Raw genomic sequence first — 15,470 nt, 5'->3', positions numbered from 1 at the left:
TTTGTTTGTTTGTTTTGGTGGTATTGGGGTTTGAACTCAGGGCCTTGCAATTGCTAGGCAGGTGCTCTACCACTTGAGCCACACCACCAGCCCTTTAGTGTGGTTTTGATTTGCCTTTCCTGTATGGCTGGGGATGGTGAACATTTTTTCATGTCCATTTGGACTTCTTCCTTTGAAAAAGTTCTGTTTAGTCCAGTTGTCCACCTTGTTATTAGTTCATTGATTTTGGGAGAGTTTTTTGAGCTCCATCTATATTCTGCTTATCAGTCCCTTGTCTGATGTACAGCTAGCAAAGATCTTCTCCCATTCTGTGGGTATTCTCTTCAATTTTGTTGTGCAGAAGCTTTTTAAGTTCTTGTAGTCCCATTTGTTAATCCTTTCTTTTAGTTTAGTTGCTGGGCCACTTGAGTTCTACTAAGGAAGTCCTTGTCTATACCTATTGCTTCCAGTGTATTCCCTGCTCTTTCCTGTACTAACCTCAAAGTTTTGGGTCTCATATTAAGGTCCTTAATCCACTTTGAGATGATACAAGTACAGGGTGACAGGCATGGATCTAGATTCAGTTTTCTGCAGGCAAATGACCACTTTTCCCAGCAACATTTGTTGAAGAGGCTGTCTTTTCTCCATCATATATTTTTGGTGCCTTTGTCAAAAATAAGGTGGGCATAGCTGCATGGATTCATATCCAGATCCTCTATTCTGTTCCACTCGTCTTCATATCTGTTTTTGTGCCAGTACCATACTGTTTTTATTGCTATGGCTCTGTAGTAGTTTGAAGTCAGGTATTGTGATACCTCCAGCATTGCTCTTTTCGCTCAGTATTGCCTTGGCTATTGGCAGTCTTCTGTGATTCCAAATGAACTTTAGGGTAGATTTTTCAGTCTCTGTGATGAATGTCATTGGGGTTATGATGAGTATTGATTTGAACATGTAGATTGCTTTTAGTAGTATAGCCATTTTTACTACGTTGATTCTGCCAATCCATGACCATGGGAGATCGTTCCGCCTTCTGTAGTCTTCTTTGATCTCGTTCTTCAATAGTTTGTAGTTCTCCTTGTAGAGGTCATTTACATCCTTTATTAAGTTTATTCCTAGGTATTTGAGGGGTTTTTTTAAGGCTATTGTAAATTGATTTGTTTTCCTGTATTCTTTCTCAATTTGTTCATTGTTTTTGTATAGAAAGCCTACTGGTTTTTGAAAATTGATTTTGTATCTGCTACATTGCTGAAGCTGTTCATGGTGTCTAGGAGTTTTTGAGTGGAGTTTTTTGGGTATTAGAGGTATAAGATCATGTCATCTGCAAATAAGGATAGTTTGACTATTTCTTTACCTATTTGTATTCCTTTTATTTCTTCCTTTTGCATTGTTGCCTAGCTAGGAATTCCAGGACTATGTTGAAAAGAAGGGGAGAGAGTGGGCACCCTTGTCTCATTCCTGACTTTAGAGGAAATGATTTCAGTTTTTGCATTAAGTATGATGTTGGCTATAGGTTTGTCATATATAACCTTTTTAATGTTGAGGTACATTCCTTCTACTCCTAGTTTTGTTAGAGCTTTTATCATGAAATGGTGTTGGACCTTATCAAAGGCTTTTTCTGCATCTATTGAGATGACCAAGTGATTTTTGTCTTTGCTTCTATTAATGTGCTGTATTATGTTTATTGATTTGCGTATGTCGAACCATCCTTGCATCCCTGGGATGAAGCTGACTTGGTCATGGTGAATGATCTTTCTGATATATTGTTGGATTTGGTTTACCATTATTTTATTTTGGATTTTCACATCAGTGGTTATTAAAGAGATTGGCCTGTAGTTCTCCTTTTTGGATGTGTCCTTGTCTGGTTTTGGGATGAGTTTAATACTGGCTTCATAAAATGTGTTAGGCAGTGTTCCTTCCCTTTCTATTTCATGAAAAAGTTTAAGGAGTGATGGTATTAGTTCTTCTTTAAAGGTCTGATAAAATTCATCAGAGTCCATCAGGTCCTGGACTTTTCTTTTTTGGGAGACTATTGCTGCTTCAATTTTATTTCATGTTATAGATCTGTTTAGGTGGTTAATATCCTCTTGATTCAGTTTTGGATGGTCATAAGTATCTAAAAATTTGTCCATTTCTTCAAGATTTTCAAATTTATTAGAATACAGTTTCTCAAAGTAGTCTCTGATGATTCTCTGGATTTCCTTGGTGTTTATTGTTATCTCCCCTTTTCCATTTCTGATTTTACTAATTTGGGTCTTTTCCATCCTCATTTTAGTCAGATTTGCTAGGGACTTGTCAATCTTGTTTATTTTTTCAGAGAACCAGCTTTTTGTTTCATTGATTCTTTGTATGGTTTGTATGTTTTTTTTTTTTTGGTCTCTATTTCATTAATATCAGCTCTTATTTTTATTATTTTTCTCCTGCTTGTTTTGGGTTTTGCTTGTTCATGTTTTTCTTTGAGTTTAAGATGTGGCATTAGGTTGTTTACTTGAGATCTTTCTGTCCTTTTAATATGTGCACTCATGGCTATAAACTTTCCTGTACCACTGCCTTTGCTGTGTCCCATTGGTTCTGATAGATTGTGTTTTCATTTTCATTAAATTCCAGGAACCTCTATGACCAACTGATTATTGAGCATTGTTTGCATATTTTCTGCTGTTGCTTTTGTTGTTGAGTTCTAGTTTTATTGCATTATGATCAGATAGAATGCAGGGGGTTATTTCTATTTTCTTATATTTGTTGAAGTTTGTGTTGTGCCCTAAGATATGATCTACTTTGGAGAAAGTTCCATGGGCTGCTGCAAAGAATGTATATTGTGCTGTTGCTGGATGGAATATCCTGTAGACATCAGTTAGGTCCATTTCATCTATGGTGTCATTTAGGTCTAGTATTTCTTTGTTGATTTTTTGGTCTGGATTTTTTTGTATTGGTGATAAAGGGGTGTTAATGTCTCCCACTACCACTGTGTTGGGGTCTATATGTGATTTTAAGTCCTTTAGTATATGTTTGATGAATTTGGGTGCACTAACATGGGGTGCATATAGGTTGATAATTGTTAATTTCCTTTTGTTTTATTGCCCCTTTTGTTAGTATTAAGCAAACTTCTTTGTCTCGTTTGACCAATGAAAATTTAAAGCCTACTTTGATATAGTATTGCTACTCCTGCCTGTTTTCAGGGGCTATTAGCTTGGAAAATCTTCTTCCAGCCTTTCAACCTAAGCCAGTGTTTATTTCTGTCAATAAGGTGAGGCTCTTGTAAACAATAGATTTTCAGATCTTCCTTTTTAATCCAGTTTGCCAGACAGTGTCTTTTGTTGGGGAAGTTCAGTCCTTTGACATTCAGTGTTAATATTGATAGGTATGTGGTGATTCCTGCCATTTAGTTGTTCTTGTTTTTTAAGGATTTGATGTGTGCAGCCAAATCAATGCTACTCTCTGATTACTTGTCTTTTCTTCTCCTGTGGTTTGATACTTCCTGTCCTTTTGTGGTTTTGTTTGCTTTCATCTTCTGTGTGCAGAATTCCTTGTAGAATCTTCTGTAATGGTGGCTTGGTGGTCATATATTATTTTAGTGTCTGTTTATCGTGGAAGACTGATTCCTCCTTCGATTTCAAATGATAGTTTGCTGTGTAGAGTATCCTAGGGCTAAAATTATTTTCATTCAGTGCCTGATATACCTCACTCCATTCCCTTCTTGCTTTTAAAGCCCCCATTGAGAAATCTGTTATTTTGATGGGTTTACCTTTATATGTTATTTGTTTTTTTCTCTCTTACAGTTTCAATATTCTTTTTCTGTTCTCTGTGCTTGGTGTTTTAATGATAATATGATGTGGAGAGGTTCTAGTTTGGTCAAGTTTTTTGGTGTCCTAGAGGCTTCCTGTACCTGAATGGGCAAAACTTTCTCAAGATTTGGGAAATTTTCTGTTACCATTTTATTGAGTATATTACATATCCTTTTGCCTTGTACCTTTTCTCCTTCTTCAATGTCCATGATTTTCAAGTTTGGTCTTTTGATGGAGTCACTGAGTTTTTGCATATTCCTTTCACAGCTCTTGAGTTATCTGACTAAGATTTCTTCTGTTTTTTTTTTTCTTCAATTTCTATTTTATCTTTGAGCTCTGATGTTCTGTTTTCCATTTGTTGTAGTCTGCTGAAGTGGCTTTCCACTGTGTTTTTGTTTGACTAAAGGGACTTTTTTATTTCCAGGATTTCTGTTTGGCTCTTTTTTTCTGAGGTTTTCCATGATATTTATCATTGTTTTGTTAGGATCTGGGTATCCATTTTCTTCATTTCCCACTGAATCCTATATTGAATTATTTTTTTGAGGACAGTGGTTTCCATTCCTTCTTCTTCTCCCCATCTCTCCACTTGTTGCTGTTCAACTATGTTCTTGATAGGCTAGTTGGTGATTTTAATTGACTGTTTTCTTTCCTTGATTTAATTTTTGTGTTGTGACTGACTTGACTGTTAGCTAGGTTAATGTGCTTTTTCTGTTTCTGTTTCTGGCCTGGAGGTGTAAATTAGCAATAACAAATTCACAGGTTCAATGCCAGACCAGTTATTTACTCGTTATATAGAAAACCCCTTGGTGAGAATACCTATAAACAGTCACAGTTGGGGGGAGTGGTGGGTAATAATTATTAGTCTAGAGAAAGAAACTTGGGTAATTGGTAAAGGTGGCAATAAAAGAGGGGAGTAGAAAAGGAGAGGTAGGGGAAGAGGTATGTGGGCTGCTGAGTTTTGTGGCCCTTATGAATTTTAGGGTGTATTTCCAGTGTTGTAATGGAGGGTGTTGAGTCAGGGATTGCAGGGGGCTGAGGGTGTGTACAGTTGGTACATTAGGCTAGTCAGCAGGTGGTAAGTATATAGGAGAGAGCAGTAGTGTGGTGACTGTTTGAGGAAAGATAGGAGGGGCAGGCAAAATCAGGGGGAAAGACAGTAGTTGGGAGGGAGAACAATGGATTGTAGCGCAAGAAAAGGGGCGAAGTGAAGGGAGTAAAAATAGGGATAAGAAAATAGTGATAAATGGGATTGGACTATGAGCACATGATAAAAGCGAGAGCACACAAGGGAGGTGTGAGGATAGGTAAGACACCTAAAAAACTAGCTAGCATTTGTTGCCCTTAACGCAGAGAAACTAAAGCAGATAACTCAAAGCAACTGAGGCCAATAGGAAAAGGGGAACAGGTACTAGAGAAAAGGTTAGATGAAAAAGAATTAACCTAGACGGTAACACCCACGCACAGGAAATCAATGTGAGTCAATGCCCTGTATAGCTATCCTTATCTCAACCAGCAAAAACCCTTGTTCCTTCCTATTATTGCTTATACTCTCTCTACAACAAAATTAGAAATAAGGGCAATATAGTTTCTGATGGGTATTGAGGGGGGGAGAGGGAGGGGGCGAAGTGGGTGGTAAGGGAGGGGGTGGGGGCAGGGGGGAGAAATGAACCAAGCCTTGTATGCACATATGAATAATAAAAGAAAAATGAAAAAAAAAAAGAAAATAGTGATAGTAAAGTTAATAATACAAAAAAGAAAAGAAAAGACCAGGTACAGCAAGAACAAGAAGTTCAGTCTGTTTTGTAAAAGTTCTGGACTTATTCTTTTGTTGTCCAATCCTGGTATTGGCACTTGGTATTTTGGGCTTTGTGGAGAAGGGTACAGCCCCTTTCGTAAGACAGCTTGGGGTGGAGATGGCTGGTGGGTTTTTTCTTTTCTTTTTTTCTGATTTCTTTGGTTTTGTGAGCTATCTGTTACAAGTGGGAGCTCTGATGTGGTCTCACCAGGTGACTGGTTTTTGAGTAGTATTTGGTACCTTCTGTCCACAGGGCAGGTTGCAATTAAGGCCTGAAATAACTCACTGCCGGTTCATGCAAAGTGTTCAGAGCTGTTGTTGTTTTCACCAGGTGGCAGCTGCATTGCCTTACAGCTACAACACTGTCTGACTCCTTCCCCAGCAAGATGGGACAATTTAGGTTTGAGTACTGCTCTCACCTCACTCTGCTTGGTGCTGGTTTGGCTCCTCTGGGAGGTTGGCTTGTTGCCCAATCTCTGCTCTCAGCCTTTGTTAATTTTTCTGCCTCTGTTCACTGAGAGTTTGGATCCTTGCCCCAACTCTGTTCTCCCAGCAGGCTCAGCGTTCCACCCCACCTCTGCTGTAGGTGTTAGATTGCAATTCACTGTATGCTCTTCAGTTTTGTTGGGGGTGGGAATTCAATCTGCCCAGGCGCTGCACTGGAATATGTTCCCAGGTGGTGGGTAGGGAAGTCATGTGTGGTGCATGTTGCTCTCCTGTTTGTTCTGAAGGTTTATGCAAGCATCTTTGGAACCAGCTGGTGGGGAGAAATGGTGTGCCACATTTCTCACCACAGTGGAGAGTGGGGAGGCTTTCCACAGGTTAGTGGTCCAGGATATCACAGAGTTCAATTCTTATTGATACTCTGTCTGCTGCTTATTGAGACAAAAAAAGAGAGAGAGACCACAAAGGGGCTTTTTTCCCCAGGGCAGATACGCCCTGATGGCTGTGCTGCACCCAGATTTTCCCTGCCTGTAGGTGCAACTAAAAACTGTTTTAAGGGTCAGTCCTTGAAATTTTATGTGTACCTAATGTGTTGGTGGTTCTTATTTTGGCTAGAAGCAATCAGAATTACTCAAGTGCAGCTCCCACATCTCAAGGTCACAGAGCTCAGGAATTCTGATTCCTTACTCTAACCACCGTCTTAAACTCCCTTTTATTTCCAGGGTTTCTATTTGATTCTTTTTTTTTTTTTTGAGACTTTCCATACCATTGTTGAGCTCCTCTTTCACATCTTGTACTACCTTCTTTATTTTATTTATCTCTCTCTTTTTTAAAAAATAAGTTCCTTGATTTCGTTTCAATGTTTGTTGAAATCCTCTTTGAGTTCACTTAGTTGTTCCTGTGTCTTCTCGAGTTTTTTTTGGCCCTTTTTCTTTTGGGATTCATTGAGTTGTTTTTGTAGGTCGTCTTTAAGCTCCTTAGACATTCTTGTTATTTTTCTGATGTCTGCAACTGCAGATTCATTCCCTTCACTGTCTACCAAATCCTCTATTGTGTGACTGTTAACCTTTTGAGGAGTCATATTTCCCTGCCTTCTTTTATTCCCCATGTTTCTATTTTGAGATTTGATCATGTATTATTGATTAGTTGGATGGGAACTTTAATCACCTATTATCTTTACCTTGACTTAACTTCTGTGCTTTTGCTAGCTGAATTGTTAGCTAGGTTGTTGTAACATTTCTGTTCACTGACCTGGAGGTATAACTTAGCAGTAACAAATTCACAGATTCAGTGCCAAACAGTTATTTACATAATATATAAACCCTTGGCAGAGGCTGGTGGAGTGGATCAAGTGGTAGAGTGCCTGCCTAGCAAGCCTGAGGCCCTGAGTTCCAACCCTAGTGCTTCCAAAACAAAACAAAACAAAACACCCCTCAAAACCCCCTTGGCAGTATTATCTACAGACAGAGGGTATTAGGGAGTTAGTCTGCGGTTCTCATATGCCCCCTCTGATTGTCACCCCTCCAAGGCCATGCAAAGCGGAGTCCATCTAGACAGAGACTTTCAGTTCTTACCCACTTTAGGTTGGATATGCTGGACTATGTGGCAAGCAGCAGTGGCCCTCCCACTGGGCACATTTGATGAGCTCCTCTTTGGTGAGGTGGGAGTGGGGGACTGTTAGTTCAGCTTGCTTGGCTAGGAGGATCCTTGGAGAGGGGCAGCACCTTCCCCTGCCTGGTAAGTCTGGGAGCTTTAGCTCAGGCTGTTTGGTCAAAAGCTTTTCTCTGCGAAGGCAGCCAGATTCAGCTCACTATGGGGCTTCTCAGAGATAGTAGAATGAAATATTATTTCCCACAGGCTGAATTCATGCTTGGCTACCCGGTACCCATACTTTCTTTCTTTATATAGAGACACTGTGAGCTACAGCGCCCCTCTCTCACCAGGGAGGGCAGGAGATTTCATGCAGTTTATTAGGCCAAAGCTTAATAAGCTGGCAGGATGCAGTTAGAAACTTACAAGCCAACTGGGCTGTATGTGCCTTCAGGGTGAAAGCGGCTTGCTCACCTGAATAGTTTATGGGCATCTCCCTCTGGTTTCAGAGGGATCCTTAGGTTGGTGGTTGGGCTGTCAGTGGTTAGAAATTGTTCTCTTTCTCCATAGACTGGGACTCCCCTGGCTCTTGGAAGACTTGGGGCCCTTCAGGTGGTTTTTGTGGACTAGAGGCCACTGTGGTTCAGGAATAAACAAACAAGCAGCACAGCATGTTCCTGGTGGCTCCCATACACCAGGAGTGTATTTGTACTTTAAATGGCTTAATTAGAGGTTGGCCCTTGTAGATATGATCTGTGTATATTATTGGCACCCTCTTATTTAGCAAACTAACCAGACCAACTAGCCTTGCTGCCATGAACCTAAGGTTATGGTTCAGGTTTGTGGGAGCTCGGTGATCAGGGGTCTGGCAGCAGTCCACTATCTTGGAGTCTCCTGAATGGAGGCCTTTAAAGGAAATAGCAGGGAAGGAGGCTGACCATTCTATTAGCCACGAGAGATGTCTCTAAGTTGTTATCTCTGGCCACCGACTACATTCAGGTGACAGTAACATTGAAAGCTGTAGCAAGGGATAACAGCCCTGCATCTGGCATGAGAAAATTAAAGCCACATTTATAAGTGGGTGCTGAGGCAGTGTAAAGTTATTAAACATTCAATACAGAAGTGGAGCAATGCGTGCTTTCTTTTACTGTTAGCATTGTATATATTTCTCTGACTGTTTACTTTTAAACCATATGTGTCATTGTATTTAAAGTGGATTTCTTGTACATGCCATATAGTAGGGTCATGTGTTTTGTTCCATTCCAAGAGTTTCTGTGTTTTACTTGTGAATTTTAAATACAATACCACTTTTTTTTTGGTGGTACTAGGGTTTGAACTCAGGGCCTCACACTTGCTAGGCAGGCGCTCTACCACTTGAGCCACTCCACCAGCCCTTACTTGTGAATTTTAAACCTTTGACTTTGAAAGTAATTATTCATATTGTTGGATTAATGTCTGTTACATTTCTTACTCCTTTCTATTCATTTGTTCTTGCTCTTTGTTCTTTTTTCTTCACTCTTTTTCTGCCTTTTGCAGTGTTAATTGAACGTTTTATATTTCATTTTTTTCTTCACATGTACTTCTTTTTTTATAGTTATAGTTTTTAAACTATTTGCCCTGGAGTTTGCAATATACACTTACAACCAATTCAAATCTACCTTCAAATAATGCTACACTACTTCTCTTCACAGGCAATGTCTTTACTTTATAATAACTAAATAATTCTAATTCCTCAAAAATAAAGAATTAAAAAAGAAAAATTAAAAATTTTTTTACCTTTCTTTATGTAGATCCAGGTTTCTGACATATCTTTTTCTTCTCATTAAATAATTTATTTTAACATTTCTTATAAGTCTACTGACAGCAAATTCTCTCAATTTATATTTGTCTTAGAAAGTCTTTATTTCCCCTTTACTTCTGAAGAATCATGGGGCTTTTTTCTAAAGACTGTAAATATTTTGTTCAACTCTCCTTGTTTACATGATTTCTGTGGAGATGTTGGATGTAATGTTTATCTTTGTTCCTTTGTAGGTAGTTTGTTTTCCTTCTGTATATACTTAGTCAGAATTTTTTATTTCTGTAGTTTAAAAATAATATTCCTAGATGTAGATTTTTGGCATTTATCTTGTTTGGTGTTTGCTGAACTTCTTGGCTTATAGCCCTTCACTGAAGGTACTCAGGGCATCAAAAAAGAGATTAATAGTAGTCAATTTGGGAGTCTAATGGCCCTAGGCCACACCCCATCCCAACATCTTAGCTTATTTAAAGGAAAAGCAAACATCAAAAGGGATACTTAAAACAAAGACTTATCAATAAATTTAACAGTGTTCTAAGTAAGTTTAACAGCACATTACTTTTGACCAAATACTCTTAGGGAGAATTCCATCATCTTATCTGACTCAGTTTTAGATTTATAAGGCAAACTTTATAAGAGTATTTTTAGTATTTTAATCATTATAGTGGCAGGATTGTTCTCCTATGATTTTCCTTTCTTCCATTAGAACAAGCTAAAAGAGAGAGAGAGAGAGTGTGTAATGAATATCCCAATTCCTGTTCTTGTGATCAAATCTGATGACTTGGGTTGAAGAGAAATGTGCCATTACAGGAATTGGTATCATTTGAGGATGTATCTGTGGACTTCACCTGGGAGGAGTGGCAGGACCTGGACAGTTCTCAAAGGATCCTATACAGGGATGTGACGCCGGAGACCTACAGCAGCTTGGTGTCCTTGGGTGAGTAAAACTCCTAAAATAACTGCCAGGAGCAATACTTCCTTTGGTGGTAAATAAAGGAACCATTTGTAATGTTTAATGCTATATAGGTATGAGATTCTGGAACATGAATATAAGTATCCCACCTTTCTAACAAAAGGTTCAAATTGACCCTTCATTGTATAGCTCCTCAAACTGAGCTGTTGTCCTTCTTCAAAGTTACCAGTTTGTCAAAATCCTATAGTATTTCTCATTAACAGGGCATCTCATTACCAAACCTGAGGTGATTTTCAAGTTGGAGCAAGGAGCAGAGCCATGGATGGTCAAAAAATCCCCAAACCAGAACTTCCCAGGTCAGTCTGTGCATAGTGGGCAGGGAGGCCAGAGAGGGAAACCCAGCAGACATTGCAACAATGACCTGTCTAGTCTGGTACACCAAACATGCACATTAAGCTGGGCACCAGTGGCTCATGTCTGCAATCCTAACTACTTTGGAGGCTGAGATCAGGAGGATCACAGTTCAGGGCCACCCTGAGCAAGTAGTTCACAAGACCCCATCTCCAAAATAACCAGTCAAAGTGGACTGAAGGTGTGGTTCAAGCCATAGAGCATCTACTTTGCAAGCATGAAACCTTGAGTTCAAATTGCAGTCCCACAAAAAAAAAAGTGCATTTTTATAGTCTCTAAGGAGGCTCTCACTTGCAGATCACCATCTTTTACTTTGCTGAATATTTTCTTACATTTATCCCAAATTGAATCCTTAGCTTCCATTTAGACTTTTTTCTTTGCTGTTCCCTTTTTCATTTGCCCTGTTTTCCTACACTTTCATATGCTGGTTGTTTTTTCAGACATTTATATACCTTAATTTATTCTTTCAGCACATCTTTTATCATGCAAGTTTTAACTTCTGGCAATTTTTTAATTGTATTTATAATAGCAATGATGAAAATAATAGCACCAATGATCATTCTGATGAAAGAGAAACAATAATGTATGTTAAGTAGTGTGTTACACAGATTTTCCATGACTGTGACAAGGTACCTGAGTAAAATAACTTTAGGTAATAAAGATTTATTTGGGTATATTCAGAAGTTTCAGTTCATCATGGCAAGGAGGGCATGGTGGAGCAGAACAGCTCACCTTGTAACAGCCAGGGAACAGAGAGGAAAAAAATGCCTGTATTAACCAGGATGCTTGTAATTCTAGTTACTCAGAAGGCAGAGATCAGGAGGATCATGGTTCAAAGCCAACCTGGGCAAATAGTTCTCGAAACCCTATTTCAAAAAAAAAACCCCATCACAAAAAAAGCCTGGTGGAGTGGCTCAAGGAGTAAGCCCTGAGTTCAAATCCTGGTATCACCAATAATTAAAGAAAGAATGCCTATATAAGCTGGCTTTTTCCTTTTGAGTTCAAACCCTAGTACCATAAATAAATAAATAAACAAGGAATGTATATTAGCTGGCTTTTTCCTTTTTCCCCTTTTATTTCATACAGGCCCCCAGCCTATGGCATGGTGCTAACCATATTCAGTGACAGTTTCCTCCCCTTGGTTAATTTTCTTTGGAAACACCCTCACAGACACACACAGGACTGTGCTTTACTGATGTCCTAGATGTTTCTAAGTCAAATCAAGTCGATACTCAAAATTAACCAAGTAGTTACAACAAGTAGTTGTATTAGAACTACAAGGAATATTTAACCAGAGTGAGAAAGAGAGGAAAAACATAGATGTAATTTAGGAAGAATTGGTCCAATTTTGACATATAATCCATAGGTGTATATACTATCTGGATTTAAGAGTAGATGGGACTGGGAATATAGCTTAGTGGTAGAGTGCTTGCCTGGGAGGCAGGAGGCTCTGGATTCAGTCCTGAGCATCAAAAAACAAAACAAAAAGAATGTCATTATTAGAGATTCAAATTTAGAAATCAGTAGCTTAAAGGTGTTATTTAAGGTCATATTTATAAAAGAGATCATGTACATAGTTGATAAGAAAATGAGAAAAGAAGTCTAGGAGTGAACCTTGTATATTACAACATCAGAAATCATAAAGCTGAGGAGTGTGGAAAGGACAGTTTCAGGCTGGGAAGAGAACCAGGAGATTTTTGGTCCCACAAAAAAGTGAACCAGGGTTATTTGTTAAAGACCTCAGATTTTTCTTGGGAGTGGAATTTGTGGGAGTGGAGTTTCCTTTTTGTTTGTGGAAATCTTTCTAAATCAACTAAGAGATTGAGGAAAGTACAGCAGATGCCATTTTCTATGAAACTGGGAGACAAATGAAAGTTCAACACACAAGAGAAAAGCCTTCCAAAGCAATGAATTATCAAGTAGGGCTGTATGTATCAGGAATTGGGGAATAGAATGTTAGACTGTTGGTCTCACAAGGAGCCAGAAAAATACTTTTCAGAGGTTGTGGCACAGTCTGGAATATAGAATCAAAATCTTTAGATCAGTTGGGGGAGTTTGCCCAGGGTAGTGGTCTACAGCTTCTTCTAAATTGGGTTAGATTAGAAATTTGCGGGAAGCTATCCTTATTCAGTACAGAGAAAAAGAGGTTTTTCTTTTTAATGGCAAAATGTTCCAAAGCCTCTAGCTATTTCCTAAGGAAATGTAAAAACTAAACAAACATAGGAGCAAGACTGTCCCTAGCCATGTTCCTTCCAGACAAATGGCCTCACTGTACCTGCAAATAACTGATCCAGAAGAACCTTCCCATCTTTGTAGGATAACATTGAAAAAAAAAAATACCAGCATGAGCTTTCTTCCATTGTTATAACAATAAAATAGAAAAGAAAGTTATGACAATAAGTGGCGATAATAAGCCTTTAGTTAAAAACTACAACTAGGCAGTAAGTACATAGAATTACTAAATACTCTTCACAATTTAAAAAGAAAAAAAATTAAAAACACAACTTAACATTAGAAGTCTATTAAAATAATTTACTATATTAAAAGGAAGAAAAAGCATACCCACAAAAAGGTACCTTATGCCAGTATGGTAGGAAAAAACTTCTTTACCTTTGCTTGAACATTCTATGAAAAATGCTTATGTGTGGTTCATGGATAAGGTTATTTTTTTTTCTTGTTTCAGATTTCCAGATAGTCTATGAACTAGTTAAGAAGAGCCAAGAAAGTCACAGTAGACACTTGTGGCAAGTTTCTATCAACACCAGCTCATCAGCTGAGGAAAGTGTCAAATTAGGGAAAACATTTAATTTGAGCTCACAGTTTTCAAGTCTAATTACAAATAATAGGAACTATTTGAGAATGAGACCTAAAGAGTTTAATGTATATCAAGACATGCTTTTCCCTAATGTGCCTGAAGAAATGTGTGCTGGAGAGAAACCTGAAGACTGTAATGTAGTGGGGAAAGCCCTTAGATACTGTGAGCATCTCAGGTGAAATCACAAGATTCACAGTGGGCAGCAGCATTTTGAGTATAGTAGACAAAAGAAAGCCTTCAACACAGAGGTAATGTTATTGTCACATAAGAGGGTTAATGAGGTGGAAATCTGTAGGTACAATGAACATGAGAGAGCCTGTGAGTCAGGTCTTATTGCCCAAGAGAAAACTCAGGTTGGGAGCAAAACTTTTGAATGTAATGTATGTGGGAAAAGTTTCTCTAAAATAGCTAACCTCACTAAACATCAAAAAATACACACAGGAGTTAAACCCTATAACTGTAGTGAATGCAAGAAATCCTTCTTTATGAAATCAGTCCTTATGGTCCACCAGAGAACACAAAGAGGGGAAAAGCCCTATGTATGTAATAAATGTGAGAAATCATTCTCTCAAAAGTCAGGCCTTATGATGCATCAAAGAATCCACACAGGGGAGAAATCCTATGAATGTTATGAATGTGGAAAAAGCTTCTGTCAAAGGTCAACCCTTACTACACATCACAGTACTCACAAGGGAGAGAAACCCTATGAATGTAATGAATGTAAGAAAACCTTCTGTCAGAAGTCAGGCCTTACTGCACATCAGAGAATTCACACCAAAGAAAAGCCCTATGAATGTAATGAATGTGGAAAAACATTTTGCATGAAGTCAGATCTCACTATACATCACAGAACTCACACAGGGGAAAAACCCAATGAATGCAGTGAATGTGGAAAATCCTTTTGCCAGAAGACAAACCTCAGGAGGCACCAAAGCACTCACACAGGGGAAAAATCCTATAAGTGTACTGAATGTGGAAAAGCCTTCTACCAGAAATTAGAACTCACTAAACATGCAAGAATTCACACTGGGGAGAAACCCTATGAATGCAGTGAATGTGGACAAACTTTTTGTGTAAAATCAAACCTCACCTCACATCAGAGAACTCACACTGATGACAAACCATATGAGTGTAAAGAATGCAAGAGAATGTTCTGCCATAAGTCAGATCTCACTGTACACCAGAGAACTCACACTGGTGACAAACCACATGAGTGTAATGACTGTGGAAAAACATTTTGCTTGAAATCAGCCCTCACTAAACATCACAGAACTCATACCAGGGAAAAACCCTATGAATGTCAGGAGTGTGGGAAAGCCTTTTGCCAAAAATCACACCTTAGCAGACATCAGAAAATTCACATGAGAGAGATTCTGCATGGAGAGACTGGCCATATGGTCTCCAAAAGCCATTCTGTTTTCTTTAGGACACACATTTAGCTCACATTTCTCAGCCTTTCCTTATTGTGGGCAAAACCATGTAATTAAGCTTTGTCAAGCACAGTGTAGGCTCAAGTGATAAACATTACTTCCAAGCCAAATACCAAAAGTATTCATGTGGTTCTCCCTAATTTCACAGATCCTATGAGACTGAAATACTAGAAAAATGTAGTGTAGGATGGCCTTGGAAGCTATATGTCAGTGAAGGTCATTGTGATTTAAGAGATCAGAGATCATCTCATTTCTACCCACTAACTCTCCACTTATACTTTATGTGAGAAATAAATGCTGTATTGAGCCATTGTTCATGTGGTCTGTTTCCATTACAACACAACCCACTGCTTTTAATTCACTATATCAACTTCCTGGGAGAAGTTCCCTGTCCTTGTTTGTCAGAAAATTCACACAGGAGAGAAACCTGAGCCATTATACTTTATCTCCAGGTCAGTTCATGAGAAAAATCACAGAAATCAAAGGAATAAACGGTGCAACAAATTGGGAATGCCTTTT

General features: G+C 38.6%; 1 protein-coding gene and 1 long non-coding RNA gene across 2 annotated transcripts in view; both read left to right on the top strand.

The window, feature by feature from the left end:
• Positions 1–10,651, top strand: part of LOC109677071 (uncharacterized) — a 33,702-nt gene extending 23,051 nt beyond the window's left edge. Inside the window, exons 2-3 of the long non-coding RNA XR_012442009.1 lie at positions 10,193–10,319; positions 10,559–10,651. This is a non-coding gene — a long non-coding RNA (uncharacterized lncRNA). The remainder of the gene's footprint in view (positions 1–10,192; positions 10,320–10,558) is intronic.
• Positions 10,652–13,423: 2,772 nt separating this feature from the next.
• On the top strand, positions 13,424–15,188 carry LOC141410412 (uncharacterized). Its single transcript, XM_074056127.1, has one exon. It carries the CDS (start codon positions 13,773–13,775, stop codon positions 14,958–14,960), a length of 1,188 nt encoding a protein of 395 aa, XP_073912228.1. The 5' UTR covers positions 13,424–13,772; the 3' UTR covers positions 14,961–15,188.
• Positions 15,189–15,470: the final 282 nt, after the last annotated feature.

This window comes from Castor canadensis, chromosome 15 (assembly GCF_047511655.1).
Source record: "Castor canadensis chromosome 15, mCasCan1.hap1v2, whole genome shotgun sequence".
In the NCBI taxonomy this organism is placed as follows: Eukaryota; Metazoa; Chordata; class Mammalia; order Rodentia; family Castoridae; genus Castor; species Castor canadensis.
The sequence above is the reverse complement of the archived record's forward strand: the minus strand, read 5'-3'. Positions and strand labels throughout refer to the sequence as shown.